Genomic DNA, 23,494 nt, shown 5'->3' with positions numbered 1-23,494 from the left:
GGGGTGGTGCACAGGTGTCTACTTATACCATTGCTGTTAAGGTTGAGAATTTCAGGTTCCTAGGAATGAATATAACCAGAATCCTGTCCTGGTCAAACTATGTTGATGCTATGGTCACAAATGCTCATCAGTACCTCTAGTTCCAGGAAATCTGGCAAGTCCCTGTCAACCCACACTATTCTTCACCAAAGCACCACAAAAAGCATCCTATCTGGATGCATCACAGTTTAGTATGGCAAGTGCTCTGCCCATGACACAAGAAATTAGACAGAGTTAATAGACACAGCTCAACACACCTCAGAAACCAGCCTCTCCTCTATGGATTCATTCCACACTTCTCGTTGCCTCAGTAAAGCATCCAACATAATCAAAAATCCTATCCGCTTAAGACATTCTATTTTCAACCCCTCCTATTGGGCAGAAGGTGCAAAAGCCTGAAAGCACACACCATCAGGTGCAAGGAGGGTTTCTGTCCTGTTGTTATAAGACTATTGAATGTTTCCCTAATACCATAAGATAGGCTCAGCCTCACAATCTACCTCATTGTAACCTTGCTCCTGACATCTACTTGCCTTGCACTTTGTCTGTGCCGGAACACCTTATTATGCACTTAATTCTGTTATTGTTTTACCTTGTATTGCCTCAGTGCATTATTTTAATGAATTGATCTGTATAGGCGGTATGCAAGACAAGTTTTTCACTGCATCTTGGTACATGTGACAATAATAAACAAACTTACCAACTTAGATAATGTTTTCTAGTTTATTACATAGAAACAGACAAGAAGAAACAAAAATATGGTGTTTTAAAAGAATGATGTGAAAAACTGTAAAAGAATGGACTAATTCAGACATATTCAATAAAACCATGAGGCCATACTATAGCTGATGGTATAAATTATTGACAGAACAGTTATGTCAATGGAGACACCAAGTTTTAAGAATAAAAATCTCCAAAAGAGCTTTGCACTGAACAATATAGCATGACATGTAGGAAGGCAATAGACAAATGTTTTATGGATGGAGTTTGATAAGTACTTTGAAGAGCAGTGGACGAGTGTATAACTGGTTAAGATTGTACAGCCATGCCAGCAAAGACACCTTTATAAGCTTACTCTTCCCACAGAGTGTACATTGGTTGAGAGTGTTACTAGACTAACGTTCAAAACAGATCAAGATGAAAAAGTGAATTAATTAAGTATTGACACCCACTTTTTCATGCCATTACCTACCTCAAAGAATTCAATCTCAGTTGTGTTCATTTCTGTTTCATGAAAAAATAACATTGAAACATGCACAGTATTTATTTCATCCTTTCATCCACTGCCAAATGAATCAGTGAGAATTACATTACAGGAAGAAACAAGTTTTAAAAGGGTGTTCAGATTTAATGTGATTTTGCTAAATTAAAGACCAATGCCAAGTTACTAATATGTAGAAAACTCACAACATAAATGAGTTTAATCTGGCCAGGTTTTGAGGAGAGCGGAAGAGAAACAGCTGATTTAGAAAAAGAATTATGATTCAAGTTGTACAAAGAAATAATGCGGATAACCATAGAGAGATTTCATGTAATCACCAAAGAGTAAACCTGACCGTCAGAAATATGAGATAAAATTAGAAGCATGGTGATGCATCACTTAATTCTTACTGGAATGATAGAAAGCCTGTGTAAGAGTTCTAGGAATATGAGCATATGCTGGAAATTAAGAAAATAGTGGATTCCACTGAATTGTGTCACCATGCAACATATTCCAAGTCAAAGAATGGATATAAAACTCATGAGGGTTAATTTGCAGGATGTGTCAGTGGTGAGGAAGGCAAATGCAATGTTAGCATTCATTTCAAGGGAGGACTAAAACATAAAGTCAATGGTGTGATTTTGAAGTTTTACTGTAAGGCCTCACTTGGAGTATTGTGAGCAGTTTTGGGACCCCAATCTTAGAAAGAATGTGCTGACAATGGGGTTCAAAGTAGGATCATGAAAATTATTCCAGGATTGAACAGCTTGTCATACTAGGAGCATTTGATGGCTCTGGGCCTATATTCACTGAAATTCAGAAGAATAAGGAGTGACCTCACTGAAACTATCAAATGTTGAAAGGTCTCGATTGAGTGGTTGCAGAGATGTTTCCTTTGATGGCAAAGTCTAAGACCAGAGAACATAGCCTTAGAATAGAGGGGCATCCTTTTAGAATGGAGATGAGGAAGAATTTCTTTAGCCAGAAAGTGGTAAATCTGTGGAATTGGTTACCACAGGTGGGTGTGGAAGCCAAGTCTTTATGAATTACTTAAGGCAGAGGTTGACAGATTTTTGATTGGTCAGGGCCTGAAGTGATACGGGGAGAAGGCAGGAGATTGGGGCTGAGAGGGAAAATGGATCAGCCATGATGAAATGGCGCAGTAGATTCGATGGACCAAATGGCCTAATTCTGCTCCTATATTTTATGGCCCTATATTCAACTATCTCCAAGCTATAATAAAAACACAAAATGTTGAAAATATTGGAAAGAGATGATGTTTCAAGTCAAAGGCTTTTCATCAGGATTCTATAATCTTAACTTTAACATAGAACAGGAACACTACAGAACAGTACAGGCCCTTCAGCCCTCCATGTTGAGCCAGCTTCTTAAACCACTCTAATGTCAGTCTACTCCTTCACTCCTACATAGCCCTCCATTTCTCTACCGTCCACGTATCAATCTAAGGGTTTCTCAAATGACCCTAATGTATCTGCCTCTACCACCACACATGGCAAGGCATTCCATGTGCTCACCCCTCTCCGCGCAAAAAACTACTTCTGACATCCTCCCTATACTTTCCTCCAATCATCGTACAATTATGCCACTCTGATATGGCCATAGTTTCTCCAGGGTGGAAAAGGTCTCTGGGTACCCACTCGATCTATATATGCTTATCATCTTGTACACCTCTTTCAAATAGCCTATCATCCTCTTTCACTCCAAAGGGAAAAGCCCTGGCTCACACATCCTACCCTCACAAGAGCTCTCTATTTCAGGCAGCACCCGTGTTTGTTTCTCTCCCTCTCCCTCTCTCTCTCTCTCTCTCTCTATATATATATATATATATATAAATTCTACAGAGGAATGTTTGATTCACAGACATTTCCTTTGTTCTACAGTTCCCTCCACTACCATCCCTTCTACTAAAAACCTGGCTACCTCTTTCTTTTCCTGTTCTGACAGAGGATCACAAAGCCACAACATTGACCATTTCGCTTTCCGCAGCTGCCTCAGATTTTCCAGAATTTTCCGCTTTGGTTTCAGATCTGGGAATCTGCCAGTTTTTTTCAATTTTCATTTTCTATGTGTTTCCTCTAAATTCACCTTCAGGGTTTTCATTGTGTTTTGCATTCGCCACAGGATTTTAGATAGGTAAGGTGTGGTTCGGTGGTTAAGTGTGTGTGTGTGTGTGTGTGTGTGTGTGTGTGTGTGTGTGTGTGTGTGTGTGTGTGTGTGTGTGTGTGTGTGTGTGTGTGTGTGTGTGTGTGTGTGTGTGTGTGTGTGTGTGTTCACTGCTTGAAACAAAGCCCAATTTCCTGTGGCTTACACACAAATAAAGGTCTAACGTTCCCTCTCTAAATCTTTCTGCTCATTCCTTACCTCTTTTAAGATGCTAATTGAACACTCCCTCAGTCGTCCATCCTAACTATCACTGTGTGGCTTGGTGTCAAATTGCTCCAGCTGCTGACACGGCCAAGCTAGTGTCTAAACTCTCTTGTTTGACATGACAGTGCTGTTGACTTCACTTTTCACCTGGAGCTTAACAGAGATTAATTAGTATAATGCAGAATTTCAAGGTGTACCTGTCACCTGGAAACATGTATCAGAAATGCAGTCATCTGCTTTCCAGAAATTATGCTTACTCGTCAAACCAATTGTATGAATCTGCAGTTTAAAATGGACACCGTTTTCAATAGGATGCAAATATGTTAAATTAAGAGGATAACATGGACACAAGAAGATACGCTCACCATTGAAATAAATTGCCCTGTAAATATTGCAGGATCATTATCGGCACTGACTAGAGAGGATAATCGCTCACATACCACAGCGACTGGGCTTTATTCTGAATCCTGTTTCTGCCCAACTGACTGCAAAATAATCTTTTTCCACTAGATGGTGCATAACTAGATTTTCAGCGGATTCAGCAAGCATCACGTCTCTGAACTGAAAGTGGATTCTTATTCCATTAATACGAGCACTGTTAACATGGAAGAGGATTGCACACTGTCATTTTTTTTCACGCAAGATCTGAAATTCACTAACGATGAAGGTCATGGCAGATAGCAATTGTGGTAGTTTGTTTTGAGCTGCAGGAACACAAATAAAATGTGGCATACAGGAATCATTTCCTCACGCTGAATGCAAGCAAGAAAAATGATGATCCATTGTTGCAGGTAAACACTATTTTTTAAAATATTCATTAAGTCATACAATATAGGAATAGCTTCAAACCTAAGAGCAATTCTTTTCAATCTCCATCAACTAACTTCTTTCACCAACTTTGCTTCAAATCACACTACCTTGCTCCTCATCAACCATCAGTATCACCACAACAAAATAGGGGAATCCTTCCATGTCTATTGTATTTAGTACTTTTAACTGTTCAAAGACATGGTTCTATTATATCCAACTATCACTTCATCATTGATGGCTCTGCCTGTAAATACTTTCAGCCAATCAGTATTTTTGATCTTTAACACTCAACTGGAATCCTCACATCCAAGGAGCAGTTTTCATCCAGACTTACTCATCTTAGCCTGTATAATATCCACTCCTGTCTAAGGCTTTAGTTTTGTAGAAAGGGTAAGTTCGGATGACATGGACATTGGTGGCATTGATGATGGTGAAAGGGGCAGAGTAAGGAAGAAGTAAGTAGAAACATTATTGGTCAGCTGATAATAAGGGCAGACATACACAGTGAATGGGAAGGCCATGGGGAATATTAAAGAACAAAGGTGTATTTGGAGCAATCTTCCCAAAGCACCATCCAGGAAAAAAATCAATGATCTCTGCATTTTGAGCAACACAGACCAAATGATCAAAGAAAATCAATGATCTCTGATCAATGATCAAGTCAATGATCTCTGCACTTTGAGCAACACAGACCAAATGCTGGCAAAACTCAGCAGCATCAATGGAGGGAAATAAACCATCGCTGTTTCAGGCCAAGACCCTTCATCAGGACTGGAAAAGAGGTGGTCAGGAGCCAGGATGAAAAGGTCGGGGGAAGGGAAGGAACACAAACTGACAGGTGATAGGTGGCTCTGCCCTTTTCCTTTCCAGTCCTGATGAAGGGCTTTGGCCCAAAACATCAACTATTTACTTCCCCCCATCAGTGCTGCCTGGTCTGATGAGTTCGTCCACATTTTATGTGTGGTTGTTCAAGATTTCCAGCTTCTACAGAATCTCTTGGACCTCTGCAATTGACTGAGATAAGATAAAGAGTATTCAGGGAAATATTAACACTTCAAATATATTAACAAAGCGGAAATCTCAATTTCACTCAAGTCCCAGGAATCCTAACGGTTGCCAGGAGGAACAAGGGTGCCTCCTCCTAACAACCAAAGTTCATGCACTATCCATCTCCGACCCCCGCATAAAAAGCATCAACCTCCCATCACCCACCAGGTCAGTGACTGGAACCTACCTCCCACACTCCAACACTTGTAATTACTGACTGCCTTTGCAATGACTTAGACCTGTCCCAGTGGAAGCCAGGTCTGCCAAACAAAGATGACCCATCAGGCCCAAATTGGTGTTTATCATGCATTGAAAATACCAAAATATGACAGGAAGATTCCAAAATATGGCCTTTCAACTTGAAATTCCACTCTTCCTATATAATCAATCAATACAGTTCAAAACCAAGCCCATTTACAATTGCAGGGCAGAGATTATCTTCTCTTCTCTGTGCTGATGATGAACATTTATAGGGCATTTAATGTTCAAAGATAAATACATCTTCTTGTTTCCGTGCCATTCCCATAATGTAACACATTTGAATCACAATGAAAATGGTGTCTATATTAAACTTCAGATTAATACAATTGGTTACGTGGTAAGCATAATTTATGCAAAGCATACTCTTGCATTTCTGATACATGTTGCCAGGTTTCAGGAACAGTTTACAATACATACAATACCAGTTAATCTCCAAGAGCACTGTCCTGTCAACAAGAGTAGAGGATGGACTAGCTTGGTCAAGTCAGGAGTCAATGACACCATTGGTCTGTAACAGAAGGATAAACTAAGGGCTGTCAGACAGCAACAGGTATCACAAAGCTATTCAATACAGATATAGAAGAAACAATCTAAAGTTGAAAACAGCTTTTGGATAAGAAGCCAAATGACAAAGGATCTCAGGAATTTTTTTTACCAGAACTGGTATCTACCGTCCAACAAAATAAAACACATGATGATGAATTTGATCAAAGAGCAAGGAATGATTCACATTCCTGAAGAAAATTATCCCAGAACATCATACAGTACTCAGAAAATAATCAATGAAATATTGAACAAACCTCCAAAATCCAGGAACAACACTGTGGATAACCTTCAATAAATGAGCAATAAGAGGCTTCCATTCATTATCCTAATTGCCATCTCACTCGGCATTGTGTTCTGACACAGTCATTCTTGCAAATAGTTACTGGGTAGTGTTTCATGTATGAGGTGTGAAGTTACTGCACAGTTTTCAAAACAGTCTTTACGCAAAATGAACAGATGGTAAAACAAAATAGGCTCATAACGTAATGACACATTACTCATTAGAATGAAACACTTTGTTTAGTTGTAAAAATATTTTCACTCTTATGAGTTTGTTTATATTTTGTAACCTGTTGAGAAAAGCCAGCCATTGATAGTTTGTTTCAAGTCACTTATTCATAAAGAAGGTAAATCCAGTTGAATTGACTGTATTCAGTTCATACATTCATTGGTAAGCTGTGATATTTCAGCCATTGGCTATTCCATCAAAGTAACATCTTTGGACCATTTTGAACCACACCTTATCAAAATATTTTTGTGAAATCAAAAACCAAGTAGCTGACAAAAAAAGGGAGACATGAATTCACATAGCATCTTTCACAGCCTTGACAGGGATCCCAAAGGATTTTACAGCAATTAAAATATTTTTTGAAGATTTGGCACAAAAGTTAATACAGTCAATCTGGTAACATTTACATCGTAAAGCCTCACAAACAGCTATATGCTAATCTGTTTGATAGGAAAAAATTAAACAGAACATTTTGTCATTTGCACTTTGGATAAACACTACATGAGAGGTAGTTCTCCCAGAGTTTCCACGAGCATATTTTATGTCCACTTCAATGAACAGCTAGAGCTTTGGCTAATCTCATCCAAAACATAATATCTTTCTTCCACAGTACCACAGCAGGAATGTCCACCTTGGTCATTGTACACCATTTCTGGAATGAGATTTGAATCTAAATCATATAACTTATAGGTAAGAATACTTCCTTTTGTGACACACAGTTTCCAACCTTCACTGTAATTAAGATAACAAAAATATATTTTCTTTATTGGGGATAATGTTTATTTTTATACAGCTCTAATGTTTCACACCTGATATCAAATCTATGAGCTTCTGAAATACCTTGAGTAATTTAGAATTCCAGTTGTTTACTGGAGCTGTGCTTTAAAATGGCCTCCTTTCACAAGACTGTATTATTGTCGGTTTACAATGACTGGGCCATTTTTGTGATTTCATATTTACTGAAAATATATGAATGCATAAAATTGCAGAATTTTATGGGGCATCCATTATATCTCTGTACATAACTACAAGAGCAAAAATGCATATAATTCTGTGGCAGCAGATCATAAAATCTATGTTCTAATTTAGTTATTCAATATGACTTTTTATTGTAGTGATATGCAATAATAATCCAATATTCACATTAACTCAACAAGATATTTAGAGCAGGCATAATAGAAAAAATATTTTTAAATGGAACTTCATGTCATTATTAACCAAATTTGTGCATTGATTGCCAAGGTAACTGCTACAGTGTAATATTTATAATTAAAATAATAATAGAAATGCTGGAAATATTCTGTAGGTCAAGTAGCATATTCGAGACAGAAACATAATTAAAGTTCCAGGTCAATAACCTCCTATCAGAATTAGGAAAAGCTTATAAGTTTAAACATATCTTATTTTGTAGAAAGGGAGACTGAATAACCCAAAAAGGTATTGGGGTAGTGGTACCAAGTGAAAGAGGATGGTAAGAGCAAATAAACAAACCAAAGGAGCTAAAAACAGAAAATGAACAGAGAAAGAAAAATACCAATGCTAAACCTATGAAATATATGAGAGAGAATGCTGGAAATATCCATTATTCCAGACATCATCCATGGAGAGAAAAAACTGCTTAGCATTACAGATTAACAACTTTCATCAGAATCCGCCAGTTTCAAACAAGCTCAATATTTGTAATTGCTGAGTTCACTGTTGGATCTGAAGGGCTGTAATGTGCCACGTTTCTCCAACTCCATTGATTCACAATTCACACTAATGTTTCTGAGATGCCTTTGGTCTTCCTTAACAATACTAACTCCTCCATCATATTTGGTAGAGTTCACAACTGCATTATAGACTCAAAGTTTCAGAGCACTAAAGCACAAAAACCCTAAGACACAAGACACAGCAGCAGAATTAGGCCCTTTGGCCCATCTAGACCACGCAGAACTTATTCCACTTAGTCCCATTAGACCTGGATCTGGACTGTAACCCTGTAGACCTCTTCCATCCATGTACTGATCCAAACTTCTCTAAAAGTTGCAATCGAGCCCACATCCACCACTGGAGCTAGCAGCTCGTTCCACACTCACACCATCCTCTGAGTAAAGAAACTCCTCCTCGGTTCCCCTTAAATATTTTACCTTCCATGCTTAGCCCATGACGTCTAGTTCTAGTCTCACCCAACTTCATTGGAATAAACCTGATTGCATTTACCCTATCTCTGCCCCTCACAACTTTGTATACTTCAGTTGAATCTCCCCTTATTCTCCTACACTTCCAGGAAGTAAGTCCTAACTATTCAAACTTTCCCTAAAACTCAGATCCTCAAGTCCCAGCAACACCCTGGTAAATTTTCTCTGCAGTCCTTCAATCACATTGACATCTTTCCTGCAGGTAGATGATCAGAACAGCACACAATACTCACCAATCTTATACAATTTTAACATAACATTACAACTCCTGCATTCATTACTCTTGTTTCTGAAGGCCAATGTGCTAAAAGATTTCTTTATGATTCTTCCACTCACCATGTAAGTCCAACCTTGGTTTGGACTCCCAAAGTGCAACACCTCACATTGGTTTCCAACTGCCATTTTTCTCTTTGGTCCAATCTGCTACAAACTTTCGTCACTGTCTAGAATGCCGCCAATCTTGGTGTCATTTGGAAATTTGTTGATCCAGTTTACCACATTATCATCTGGATCGTAGATATAGATGACAAACAACAACAGACCCAGCACCAATTCCTATGGCACACCACTAGTTATAAGCCACTAGAGAGACAACCATTTACTACCACATGCTGGCTTCTCCTGCTAAGCCAATGTTTAATCTGATTTACTACTCATCCTGAATGCCAATCGACTAAACCTTTAGGACCAGTCTCCCTTACAGGATTTTGCCAAAGGTCTTGCTAAAGTCCATGTAGATAATATCCACTGCACTTTCTTCATCAACTTTCCTGGTACCCTCCAACAAAAAAACACTATTAGATTGGCTAGACATGACATACCATGCACAAAGCCATGTTGACTATCCCTAACCAGATCCTGTCCATTCAAATACTTATATATACTGTTCCTCAGAATACCTTCCAATTACTTACCCTCTACTGGTCTAAAATTTCCCAGTTTATTCTTAGAGCCTTTTTTGAACAACGGAACAACATTAGCTAACCTCCAGTACCTAACCCATGGCTAAATACATTTTAAGTACCTCTGCCAGGGCCCCTACAATTTTTGCACTTGCCTTCCAAAAAGTCCAAGGGTATACCTTGTCTGGTCCTGGGGTCTTATGCACCCTAATTTCGCCTCAAACTTATGAATTATGTGTCCATCTCCCAAGAATATATAGATGCAAAAAAAAAACACTGAAAATCTCCCCCATCTTTTTTCAGCTCCATTCACAGATGACCACTCTGATCTTCAAGTGGACTAATTTTGTCTCTTGTTGTCCCTTTGCTCTCACTAAATTTATAGGAGCCCTTGGGATTTTCCTTCCCCTTGCATGCTAGAGCAACCTTATGCCTGCTTTTAGCCCTCCTGATTTCCCTTTTAAGTGTTCTCCTGCATTTCTTATATTCCTTAAGCTCCTCATTTATTCCTTGCTGCCTATACCCACTAAGATCTTCTACTTCGTCTTAACCAGGGCTTCAATATCCTTCAAAACATCAAGGTTTCCTAAATGTGCTGGGCTTGCCTTTTACTCTAACAGGAACAAACAAACTCTGTACTCTCATTTTTTTACTTTTGAAGGCCCCCCATTTACCAAAGATCTCAAGATATCCCAGTCTACACCTGCTAGATCTTTCTGATGCCATCAAAGTTCACTTTTCTCCACTTTAGAGTCTCAACCCAAGGACCAGTCCTATCCTTTTCCATAATTATTTTGAAACTAACAGAATTAAGATCCTAAGATCCAAAGTGTTCCCCTTAACATAGTCCTGTCACCTGCCCTGTATATTTCAGCTATGTATTCATTAAGGAAACTTTCCTGAACACATTTGACGAACTTTATCCCATCCAGTCCATTTACAGTTTGGGAGTCCCAGTCAATATGTGGGATGTTAAAATCACCTACTATTACAGCCTTAAGTTCAGTTTCAATTCTATAGCATACTTAAGATAAGTTCCAATTCTGCCACTTCTACTCCCTCTATCTATCCATCCACCAGACCATGGCAAAGGTAGATACTCCCAACCTCACTGTGACCTGACCAATTTCCTAATTGCTTTGAAATTCCCCTCCCTTTTCCAGCACACTGGAGAAAGATATTCCCTCTGCAACTCTGTGGTTAACTCTTCTATCTCCTCCGATTTCTCCACTTCTCACTGCACCTTCCTTCCTATACAACCATACAACATACAGCATCTATTATTTTACAGCTTCCCTTCTGGACTCAGCTATTCCAGGTTAAGCAGTAACTAACTTGTACTTCCAATTTTTATACTGATCATAACATTGTCTCTTCTGGATGAAGAAAACCAAATCAGTCACGGCATTGAGTACAAGAATTGGGATATTTAGTTATATCTGTGCAAACTGATGGCAGTATCACACTTGGAGTATTGTGTGCATTTCTAGTCACTATACTACAAAAAAGGAGTTATTAAGCTAAAGAGGGGGCAGAAAAGATTCACAAGGATGTTACTGGGATTAGGAGCTTTTGTTATAAGGAGAGAATGGATAGGCTGAGACTTTCTCTCTACTCCAAAGGAAGCTGAATGGTGGCCTTATAAATGTTTACAAAATCATGAGAAGCTTCAATAAAAGGATGGTCACAGTCTTTTACCCAAGATAAGGGTGTCTAAAGTTAGAGACATAAGTTTAAGGTGAGAGCTCCAAGTTGCCAGATGAAGTGAGAAAGATGGATAAAGTTACAATATTTAAAGAATATTTGGACAGGTAAATGGATAGGGAAGATATGGAGAGATATGGGCCAAAGTCAGCCAAACTGGACTAGCTCTGAGAGGCACCTTAGTTAACATGGACAATAGACAATAGACAGTAGGTGCAGGAGTAGGTCATTCGGCCCTTCAAGCCAGCACCGCCATTCACTGTGACCATGGCTGATCAAAGACAATCAGTACCCCGTTCCTGCCCTCTCCCCATATCCCTTGACCCCACTATCTATAAGAGCTCTATCTAACTCTCTCTTGAAAGCATCCAGAGACTTGGCCTCCACTGCCTTCTGGGGCAGAGCATTCCACATATCCACCACTCTCTGGGTGAAAAAGTTTTTCCGCATCTCTGTTCTAAACGGCCTACCCTTTATTCTTAAAGGTTGGTTGAAGTACCTTTCTCCATGCTGTATAACTCTATGAATCAAAATAAATGGTGGGCAATCACTTTACAGATTCTCCCCATTCAGTCTGCAATTCAGAATGCAGGATGCCTTCACTTTCTTTTGTCTCTCACAATAATTCTCTATTCTATCCCCATCTGCACCTCTCTGCCTTGGACCTCTTGCACAGTTTCAATGAAAGCTCAAAAAAAACTTTCATCTTTCAACCAGTCAAAGTAAAGCTCTCGGGACTCAATACTGACATGATGAATTTCAGAAAACAAACCTTTCAGCTTTGTTTCAGTGCAGGCCATCAATCCAAGTTAGCTGAATTCTTCCCTCTTCACAGATGCCACTTACCCTGTTGGGCATTTCTAACATTTTCTCAGAATTCCAGTTGCTTCAGTATTCTGCACTTCTCAGGTCCAGTATCGTTCTTTTTCTTTCCTTTGTTCTTCCTCATTTCCTAATGACATCTCTTCAGACAATCATTGCAATTAGCAAGTCTTCATCATCTCCTCAATAATGGCATCGTCACCTTATTGCTTATTCAACCCGTTTTGGTTTCCACAATATCAACGACAATCTCTTGCCATACCCATGCTAAGCTCTTCAATTCCATCAATTTTACCTCCAACTTCCACCCTGCCTCCAAATTTACTTGCTCCATCTCTGACACCTCTCTCCCCTTTCTCAATCACTCTGTCTCTGGAGAAAGCTTGACATCTTTTACAAACCTACTGTCTCTCATAGCTTTCTTGACTATATCTCTTCCCAACCTGTCACTTGTAAAAGTGCTTTTTCCTTCTCTCTGTTCCTCACTCTGCCACATCTGATCTCAGGGTGAGGTTTTTCATCCTAGAACATCTGAATATCCTTTTTTTTTCCAAATAACAGTGTTTCCCTTCCATCACCATCAATGTTGTCTTCACATGCATCTCCTCCATTTCCAGAGCATCCTCCCATCATCCCATCATCATAAAAAGAATAGAATCCCTCACCTATCACTCCACAAGCCTCCATGTGCAACACATCATTCCACCATCTCCAACAGGATCCTACCAAGATAATCTTTTTTTCTGCTGCCCTACCCCTCTACTTTCTATAGAGATTATTCTCTATGTGACTCCCTTGTCTACTCATCCCTCCCCACTGATCTCCTTCCTGGTACTTATCCCTGCAAGCATGACAAGTGTAACACCTGCTCCAACACCTCCTCCCTCACTCACCACAATTCCTGGCCCCCAAACAGTCCTTCCAGGTGAAGCAACACTACACCTACAAGTCTCTCAGGATCATCTATTGTATCTGGTCTCCCAGCGTGACCTTCTCTCCGTAGGTGAGAAGCAGCACAAATTGGGATTGGGCTCATCAAGCACCTTCACTCTGTCGGTCACAAAATGCAGAATCTCCCCATGGCTACCCATTTTCAATATGACTTCCCATTCCTATTCTGACACATCTGTCTAAGGTCTCCTCTACTATCACGATGAGTCCAAACTCAGGTTGGAGGAGTAATACCTCATACTCTATCTGGGTATCCTTCTCTTTTTTCTCCATTCCCCATTCTGGTTACCGCCTGTTCTCTTCTCTTCTCTTTGGCTGCCCATCACTTCCCTCTGGTTCCTCTCCTCTTTCCTTTTTTTCCATGATCCATTGTCCTCTCCTATTTGAAGCATTTTTCTTCACCCCTTTACCTCTTCCACCTGTCACCTCCCAGATTCTTACTTCATCACTCCCTCCCTCAGCATTCACTTGCACCCTCACCTGGTCTCACCTATTACCTGTCAGTCTGTACTCCGTCCCCTCCACCATCTTCTGATTCTGGCTTCTGCTCCGTTCCTTTCCTGTTCTGACGAAGCATCTCAGCCCAGAACATCGACTCTCTATATACCTATATAGATGCTGCCAGACTTGCTGAGGTCCTCCAGCATTTTGTGTGCTTTGTTCAAAATTTCCAGCATCTGCAGAATCTCTTGTGTTACTCTTTGTTCTCTTCGCCTCTTCCATGACTTAATGAGGTAAAGTACAAGAACAAGAGCCTATTCATTGAAATCAATCCTGTGCTAGACTCAGCATTTGGGTTGCCAAATGATTAAAGATATTGCCGGAGGTTTCATCTTATATCTTGCACCATTCCAAACCCTCAACCCAGTGAAACTGTCCATTTCCTATCTTAGATCATAAGACCATAAGATATAGGGGCAGAATTAGGCAATTTGGCCCATCAAATCTGCTCTGCTATTTCATTATGGCTGATATTTTCCTTCTGAGCCCCAGCCTCCTGCATTCTCCCTGTATCCCTTCATGCCCTGACCAGTCAAGAATGTATCAACCTTTGTCTTAAATATACCCAGTGACATGACCTCCAGAGCCACCTATGGCAAAGAATTCCACAGATTCACTGTTCTCTGGCAAAGGAAATTCCTCCCTATTTCCATTCTAATAGGACAGCCCTCTATTCTGAGGCAGTGTTTTCTGATCTTAGACTCCCCCACTACAGGAAACATTCATTCTATTGATGCATTTCAATGTTCGAAAGGTTTCAGTGAGGTCAGCTCTCATTCTTCTGAATTCCAGTGAGAAGAGGCCCAGTGTCATCAAACACTCCTCATATGACAAGTTGTTCAATCCCAGGAACATTTTTGTAAACATCCTTTGAGCAATCTCCAACATCAGCAGTTTTAAGCCCCTTATTTTTCTTAGATAAGGGGCCTAAAACTGCTCAAAATACTCCAAGTGAAGCCTCACCAGTGCTTTGTAAAGTCTGAAACATTACACCTTTGCTTTTATATTCTAGTTCTCTCAAAAAGAATACTAGCATCACATTTGCCTTCTTCACCACTGACTGAACCTGCAAATTAACATTTACAGAATCCTGCATGAGGATTCCCAAGTCCCTTTGCATCTCAGATTTTTGAATTTTGTCTCCATTTAGAATATAGTGCATGCTTTTCTTTCTTCTCCCACTTCCCAACACTGTATTCCATTTGCCACTTCTTTTGCCTATTCTCCGAATCTGTCCAAGTCCTTCTGTAGCCTCTCTACTTCCTCAAAACTACCTGCTACTCCACATATCTTCATATCATCTGCAAACTTGGCCACAAAGCCATCAATTCCATCATCCAAGTCATTGATATATAACATAAAAAGAAGCAATCCCAACACAAACCCCTGTGGACACCACTAATCACTGCAGCCAACCAGAAAAGGCTCCCACTCTTTGCCTCCTGCCAATCAGCCATTGCTTTATCCATGCTAATATCTTTCCTGTAATACTATTAACTTGTTAAACAGCTTCATGTGTGTGGCACCTTGTCAAAGACCTCCTGAAAATCCAATTCTCAACATCCCCCGATTCTCCTTTGTCTATCCTGCATGTTACTTCTTTAAAGGCTTCCAACAGATTTGTCAGGCAAACTTTTTCCTTAAAGAAACCATGCTGACTACAGCATATTTTGTCATGTGCTTCCAACTACCCTGAAATCACATCCTTAACCTTCGACTCCAACACCTTCTATCACTTTTACAGCTACTTAAAAGTTATTCAATTTAAATGAGAAAAAAAAATCTTTGCACAACATTTTAACTTTTCTTCTTAGTTGACCACAGCAGAATCCAAGACAGTCCTTGGCATTCTACAGATCAAAGTGAGAGAGAAAGCAGAAGGCTCGTGTGGAGCCATATCATAGAGCATATAGAGTATAACAGAATTTATGATGCTGGCAGAAGGGAAGCCATTGCAGTGCAGGTGAATGGGACCAGTATAGATGGGTGCCTGATGGTCAATATACTGAAGTGTCTCTTTCTGTGCTGTGTAACACCAGGACATTTGCACTGGTCTGAAGTGTGAGAGCTGGTTTTACTATCTGAAAGCTAATAGGCTCCAATTATCAAAATTATTAATAGCAAATAGGCTCCAATTATCAAAATTATTTTCTTCTGAAGTTCTTGAGAAAATATTTATAATTAATGCAAAGCTTTTATAATGTAACAGTATGCATTTGCTAACAGAGCAAATATTCTTGTTTCTTTTCAGATAATGCTAGAAATAATATCATTAATGGACTTTACAAACTGGTTTATGACCAGACTGCAATGAACATGTAACTAGCTGAAAGTGAACAGAAAGGTTAGGGATAAAGGTCAGGATTGCTGGCTTTGGTTGTTATTATACAAACTGCTAAATAGCATGCACATTTAAGGAATAAGAGCGGCCTTAAATGTGATACACTTCATGATCAAAATATCTACCGATGACAGCTCATCTACATTTACATTTGGTCATCATTAGTTTCTGGTACTTGTGTCCCAGGGAAAGTGATTACCTTTAGGAGAAATTATTGGCAAAATGTCTTTCAGTGGCAATGATAGATTCTGAAAGCTAATTATTCTTAATTTAAAAAAGGAGGCGGATAGTAGTTTGCCTCCCAGGTGCCAGGGTCCAGGATGTTTCTGATCGTGACCACAATATCATGAAGTGGGAAGAAGAACAGCCAGATGTCATGGTACACATTGGTACCAATGACATAGGTAGGAAAAGGGAGGCGGTCCTGAAAACAGACTGCAGGGAGTTGGGAAGGAAGCTGAGAAACAGGACCTCTAAAGTAGTAATCTTGGGATTGCTGCCTGTGCCATGTGACAGTAAGTATAGGAATAGAATGAGGTGAAGATAAATGCGTAGCTGGGGGATTGGAGCAGGGAGCAGGGATTCAGATTTCCGGATCACTGGGACTTCTTTTGGGGTAGGTGGGACCTGTAAAGAAAGGACGGCTTGCACTTGAATCCCAGGGGGACAAATATCCTGGCAGGGAGGTTTGCTAAGGCGTCTGGGGAGAGTTTAAACTAGAATTGATGGGGGGTGGGAACTGAAGTGACAGAGTAAAGGGAGGTTGACTCACAAATAGAGAAAGGTTGGAGACAGTGCAAAAGGGAGGATAGCCAGGTAATAGAGAAGGGACACGCTCAGACTGATGGTTTGAGATGTGTCTATTTTTATGTGAGAAGTATTATGAACAAAGAGGATGAGCTTAGAGCCTGGATCAGCACTTGAAGCTATGTTGTAATGTTGCGACCATTACAGAGACTTGGATGGTGTAGGGGCAGGAATGGCTACTTCAAGTGTCAGGCTTTCGATGTTTCAGGGAGGGAGGCAAAAGATCAAAGGGGACATTGCTTTGTGGATCCAGAACTGGCTTGCCTACAGAAGGCAAAGAGTGGTTGTAGACAGGTCATATTCTGTATAGAAGCTGGTGACCAGTATTGTGCCTCAGGGATCTGGTCTGGAACCCCTTCTCTTGGTGATTTTTATAAATGACCTGGATGAGGAAGTGGAGGGATGGGTCAGTAAGTTCGCTGATGTCACAAAGGTTGGGGGTGTGGAGGGCTGTCCTGCTGTAATGCAGGACATCGATAGGATGCAAAACTGGGCTGAGAAGTGGCAGATGGAGTTCAACCCAGATAAGTGTGAGGTGGTTCTTTTTGGTAGGTCAAATACGATGGCAAAATATAGTATTAAAAGTCAGACTCTTGGCAGTGTGGAGGATCAGAGGGATCTTGGGGTCTGAGTCCATATGACACTCAAAGCAGCTGTGCAGGTTGACTCTGTGGTTAAGAACCCATATGGTGTATTGGCCTTCGTCAATCATGGAATTGAATTTAGGAGCCTAGAAGTAACGTTGCAGCTATATAGGACCCTGGTCAGACCCCACTTGGAATACTGTGCTCAGTTCTGGTCGCCTCACTACAGGAAGTATGTGGAAACAATAGAAAGGGTGCAGAGGAGATTTACAAGGATGTTGCCTGGATTGGGGAGCATGCCTTATGAGAATAGGTTGAGTGAACTTGGCCTTTTCTCCATGGAGCAACGGAGGATGAGAGGTGACCTGATGGAGGTATATAAGATGATGAGAGGCATTGATCGTGTGGACCGTCAGAGGCTTTTTCCCAGGGCTGAAATGGCTAGCATAAGAAGGCGTAGTTTTAAGGTGCTTGGAAGTAGGTACAGAGGAGATATCAGGAGTATGTTGTCTACACAGAGAGTGGTGAGTGCATGGAATGGGCTGCTGGTGGCAGTGGTGGAGGCGGAAACAACAGGGTCTTTTAAGAGACTCCCGGATTAGTACGTGGAGCTTAGAACAATAGAAAGCTATGGGTAAGCCTAGGTAGTTTTAAGGTAAGGACATGTTCAGCACAGTTTTGTGGGCTGAAGGGCCTGTATTGAGCTGTAGGTTTTCTATGTTTCTATGTTATTCAATAATAGGACACATTTTATTTTAATAAATATACTTCAGAAATAACTACTAAGAGATGAGTTTCTATTGTTCTAAATAGGGTGAAAATATAATCTTCTCTTTATGTTTCCAATTCCAGTAGGGCTAATGTTCAGCAGAAATTTCTCAACAGATTTAATTAAATTTTAGTATTAATTTACATGCAATATAACTTCATATCTTTTTTATTTCCTGCCAAAATTCATTCTTAAACACCAGTCAGGTAGAATGGGTCAGAAGCCAAATGCTTCAATGACATCCAGGATTCTTTGTGGAAATGGTTCAAAGTCATGCAAATTACAACACCTTGATGAATCCCAATTGTTCTTTCTAAAAAGTAATGCTACACCAATAATAGGCTCATCCAGTTTCAATATTATCTGCCGTCATCCACTGCCAAATTATGTTAAATTGTGTAGGGATATAGGAAGTGCAGTTCAACCAAGAATCAATTTTAATTTTAGACAGGATCTTATGTTAAATTATATTAATTATTTTAACTCATGTTTTAATTCATTAATATTGTGTGTAAAGAATCCTCCACTTTTCTTACCTTAAGTTGGACCAGATGAACATCAACATGCTTATTCTCAGTGTCCTGCTGCACAGAATATGTCAGGTCTCGAACTCGCTCAGATGTCATACGAAGCCAGTTTTCAATTTCTGGCAGATGTAAGACAACTTTCCAGTCTGCACCAGTGTGAAGTGGAGGAGGCTTCTCATAGCGCTGGATAGCATCCAATTCCTTTATCGTCCTCTCATTCTCTGGTTCTTCCAAAGGGGTCATGTTTGTGATCATGGGAGATGCGTTGGTCGCTGTGGCATCCAGCTGTTGGCTTCTCATGGGGGACAGTATGATACTCATGGCTGTTTGGGTTAAAGCCACATGAAATCCTTATGAACTCAGATGAAAACAATTGCATGTACCGAATAAAATATTAGAGAAAGCTAAATCAAAATCTAAGTAAATTTCAATTTGATCTGAATCTTAGTTCACTGGATCAATTTAGTTCAATTACTTTCCATCCTGGGGTAGGTTTTTAATTCTTTCTGAGAAATATTTAATGGCACAAATGAAGAAAGAGGAAGAGACTTGATTTTAAAAAAGGAACTTTGCATCCCTGTACTCCTAAATAACTTAATGTGAAAGTACGAGAAAATTCATTGTGATTTGACCCTGTAGATGTGTGGAACTTACGCAAGTTATTTCAAAAAGTGATTACAGAACTCAGGAATGTTACTATCCATTTTGGATTCCCAAAATAATACAATGCAAATAAAATAACACAATATCATGGGGCTGCAATTATGCAATTCTGAGTTAAGTTGTTCTTCTAAACTGCATTGAGTGATATGATTTCAGTCAGATTGATAGGAAAGGCACCACAGTTGAAAGTAGATGTTGTGAGTTGGAGGAAAGATCCGTGGTTTCATCCTCAGTCACACTCCAGAGATTCCATGCTACACAATGCATTTGCTGGTAAAGGAACAACAGACAGATGTGTGCCTGATTCTCATAAAACTCTCATCTTTCCTCAATGATCATAACTACTGGAAATCACTTTGACAGAATAATTAAAGAAAAAGAGATTATGCTCCTGCAATGAAGAAAAATGATAGGTGACATGGATATTCAGCCATGATCTTATTGAATGGCAGATCATTCCTACTTCTACTTCTGATGTATCACAAATCTTTGTTCTTTATAAATAATCTATCTTACCTCATTTTATTATTTTCCGTCTTTTCCTTTTTGATCAAAATAATTGGGCTTTGGGGCATCATCAAGACTACCTTCATTGCAAACCTTGGCTGCTCTGACCAGATGGTGGTAGATAATATTAAAATCATAATAAGATTATAAAATGACCTCAACCAGGGATTCCAAAGTATTTGCCCAGTGACAATGAAGAATGATAATAGTTATCCATTTTAGACTTAAATCTCTTTTGCTTAATAAACCAGTTAAAAATAATACATGAAAAATGCATAATTTCATAAAATAAACAAAAATGTAAAATTACATAACATTTAAGGTAAACTGCAACATTGTTCTCTTCATGTTATTTATACTTCAGTATATTTTATTCTAATATAAACAATGGGAGCTATATTGTATTAATTTTACTATTTTCCACTTATTAAAATATGATGCCAAGTGCAGTTTATGTTGAACATTTTGCCTCTGTGAGTCACATAGATTTGAATGATGGAACATCAGAGGCTTTGCAAAAGGGTTAGTTTTATGCTCCAAACGATTTGCAAATGTCCAATGCTTCTGACACTGTTCAGACTGAGGATTTGAAAACAAAACAAAAACTTTCCTCATCTCCAGACCTAAAAAATTCAAATGACAAATCATCAAATCAAACTATAAACACTGTAGTGCCTAGGATCAAATGCCATTATGCATGGCAGTGCAAATAGACAAGAACATAAAAAGGCAAGTAAGGTCTCTGTTTTTGTTTCTAGAAGCTTAGAATCCAACAATTGGTGGTATGTTTAAATGCAGACAAGGCCTTAAGTCAGAATCCTGCATATTTACTGCATATTATCTTACATAATTTATCATAGGTAAGATAAAAGGACAAATGAAAAGTTATAATGGAAACTCACTTGACTATTACCAGGGATGAAAACAAAAAAATCAGGGTTATGAGAAGTTAAGCCCATTTTCATTAGAGCATAAAATGCTAACAAGTTGTCTCATGGTGGTCTCCTAAAATATGACTTGATAGGATAAAGTGTGATAGATTATTTTTATTGAACAGTTAGTTAGCATTAAGAAGATATACATTGCAAAACAAATTAAAGCACAGCATAGACCTAATTATACAGAGTGCTAAAAATTGATTATTTTCTAAAGCAAATCACTGTTGAAGCAGAATCCATGATTCATTTAAAAAGAAGTTATTTGCAAGCAAAGGAGCATGGTAGAGTACTGGAGCAAAAGGGAAAACAAATTAGATTAAAGAACTTGTTGGCTCGATTCAGAAAAGTATGTGATTTATGAGCCATTGTATGGACAGTACTTTTTTACATAAACATTCACAATGGGATCCTTGGCTTCCAGGAAGTCCCTAAGATTACCAGATTTCCATTTGCCTGTCATTGGACTTTGGTATTTGCACCTGTGTTATCTTATTGGGTGGCTGGCTTTAACAAATCAGATATTTTTTGGAGTATTTTTTGGAGTGGGAGTGTTTCAGAACTTGAAGATAGTATCTGGAAGTATATATATATATAATTTGCAGGAGATCCCACAGAGAATATCATTATTTACATATATTATCACAAGAGTTTTCTACTTCTCCCTGAGAATCTGTCTCAATCCCAACTGCAAAGAAAGAACTACGTGAACCATTTTTTAAAATACTTTGCTTCATTTTGATTTCCCTTTAGAAACAACCTGGTACTTTCCCTTATTGAAGATCATCAGTTAGTAAGCAAGTGGAAACAGACCAATACAGGACATAAGCCAGGTAATACACTCTCTAGCCTGTTCCACCATTCACTAAGATCATGGCTGATTTAATATTGGCCTCAATTACACTTTTGTCCTGTTCGTGCATGTTGAATGCACCATCCTGGCTATATATTCACACTTACATCTCCTTATGTCTCTTTAATCATGCATTTTTAATTCAATTGCCTTCAGCCTTTTCTCCCTTTAACCTACCTGTGGATTTTTATTGATATTGATGTTCAATATTGTTCTGGAATATTAGCTTATTTTTAAGATCTTTACAGATTGCCAAGGTGATCTTGATATTTTTTATACCTGCAATGAAAAAATAACAAATAAGTAAATATTGAAAGTAATGATGTAAGCATGTGTTCAATGTAATACTCTCTGTTTAATATATGAATAATAACTTCAACCTATTGACACCTGCTCTTTGAAACTGGATTTGCTGAGTTTAAACAGTGATTTATCCTTATTTTAAACTATAATTCATTCAACATACAAAGTACTCACCACACATATTGCTTAATACAACAGGGCAATTTCACAATGGGACAAAGACACATATTTCCTTCTTATCACTCCAAAGCAAATATCGACATACCATTTTTACTGAATCATTTAACGGCCTTTCAAAAATAGGTTAATTAAATGCCTTTATGAATCTATTAGCTCCAATAATCATTATTAGCTTTCCAAACATTATTATTTGGAACAAATCATTAAGCAAATACTTGCTGAATTTTCAATATGGATTGATTCATTGTCAACGATCAAAACTCATTCTTTGCTTGGAGGCCTTAAAGAGGAAGAAATCCAAAATTAAACTAACAATGTGAGCTGTTGTTCAGTTAATAGAATTTTCCTTTTGAGTCAAAAGATCATGGCCTCAATTGTTAATCCCAATGCTCAGGCATAAAAATGTAAATGAACATTCCAGACAGCACTGATGGAGCAGTACACTACCGGAGGTTATATCTTTCAGATGAGATGTTAAGCCATCTGCTCTTTCTTGTGACCGTAACAGTTCCCATGGCATTATTTTAAAGAAGGGATTATCCCACTTAATTGGGGCACCCTGATCGGGATGCAAACATGTCTGTATAAAAATAAATACTAATTTTTTGGAACACAAATAACTTTGATTCAAGTTCAAGTCTGCTACTGACACGACGAACAAAGCTGTGAACGCTGCCACAGTTGGAGGACCTTCATTGCTGCCCCAAAATGCCAACAGCATGATGGGCAAAAGAAGAAGAAAGTTCAAGTTTATTGTTGTTCAACCCTCTACATGTACACCACCAAATGAAACCAGGCTCCTCTGGACCAAGGTGCACAACACATTGCATGTAACTCACACACAACACATAGAGTAAGATTACCACAAATAAATTATAAATAATAATGTGCATTTATGGCACAAGTTTAAAGATGAATAGTATAATGCTACTGGTGATTCATCCATATTGAGACCTGGGTGGTGGCAGGGAATTCAGCGAGTTCGATAGTCACCCGGCCATTATTTATATCAATCACAGGATTGTGCTATATAAGTGGAATGTTTCTTTTAACCACCTTATTAACCCATGCCTGAATGTCATCAAAGTCCCAATGCTTGCAGGCACGGGCTGCTTTATTTTATTTGGAACTGTGAATGAAATTGAACACTGTACATTCCCATTTC

At 39.0% G+C, this 23,494-nt stretch overlaps 1 protein-coding gene across 1 annotated transcript in view; it reads right to left on the bottom strand.

Annotated features, from left to right (window-relative positions):
- The window catches only part of akap6 (A kinase (PRKA) anchor protein 6), a 341,777-nt gene extending 322,568 nt beyond the window's left edge, over positions 1-19,209 (bottom strand). Inside the window, exon 1 of the mRNA XM_059987823.1 lies at positions 18,898-19,209. Coding sequence (XP_059843806.1) covers positions 18,898-19,209 — 312 coding nt within the window. The remainder of the gene's footprint in view (positions 1-18,897) is intronic.
- Positions 19,210-23,494: the final 4,285 nt, after the last annotated feature.

Source organism: Hypanus sabinus, chromosome 2 (genome assembly GCF_030144855.1).
Source record: "Hypanus sabinus isolate sHypSab1 chromosome 2, sHypSab1.hap1, whole genome shotgun sequence".
Classification (NCBI taxonomy): Eukaryota; Metazoa; Chordata; class Chondrichthyes; order Myliobatiformes; family Dasyatidae; genus Hypanus; species Hypanus sabinus.
Note: the sequence above shows the minus strand (reverse complement) of the source record. Positions and strands in the feature narration are given on the sequence as shown.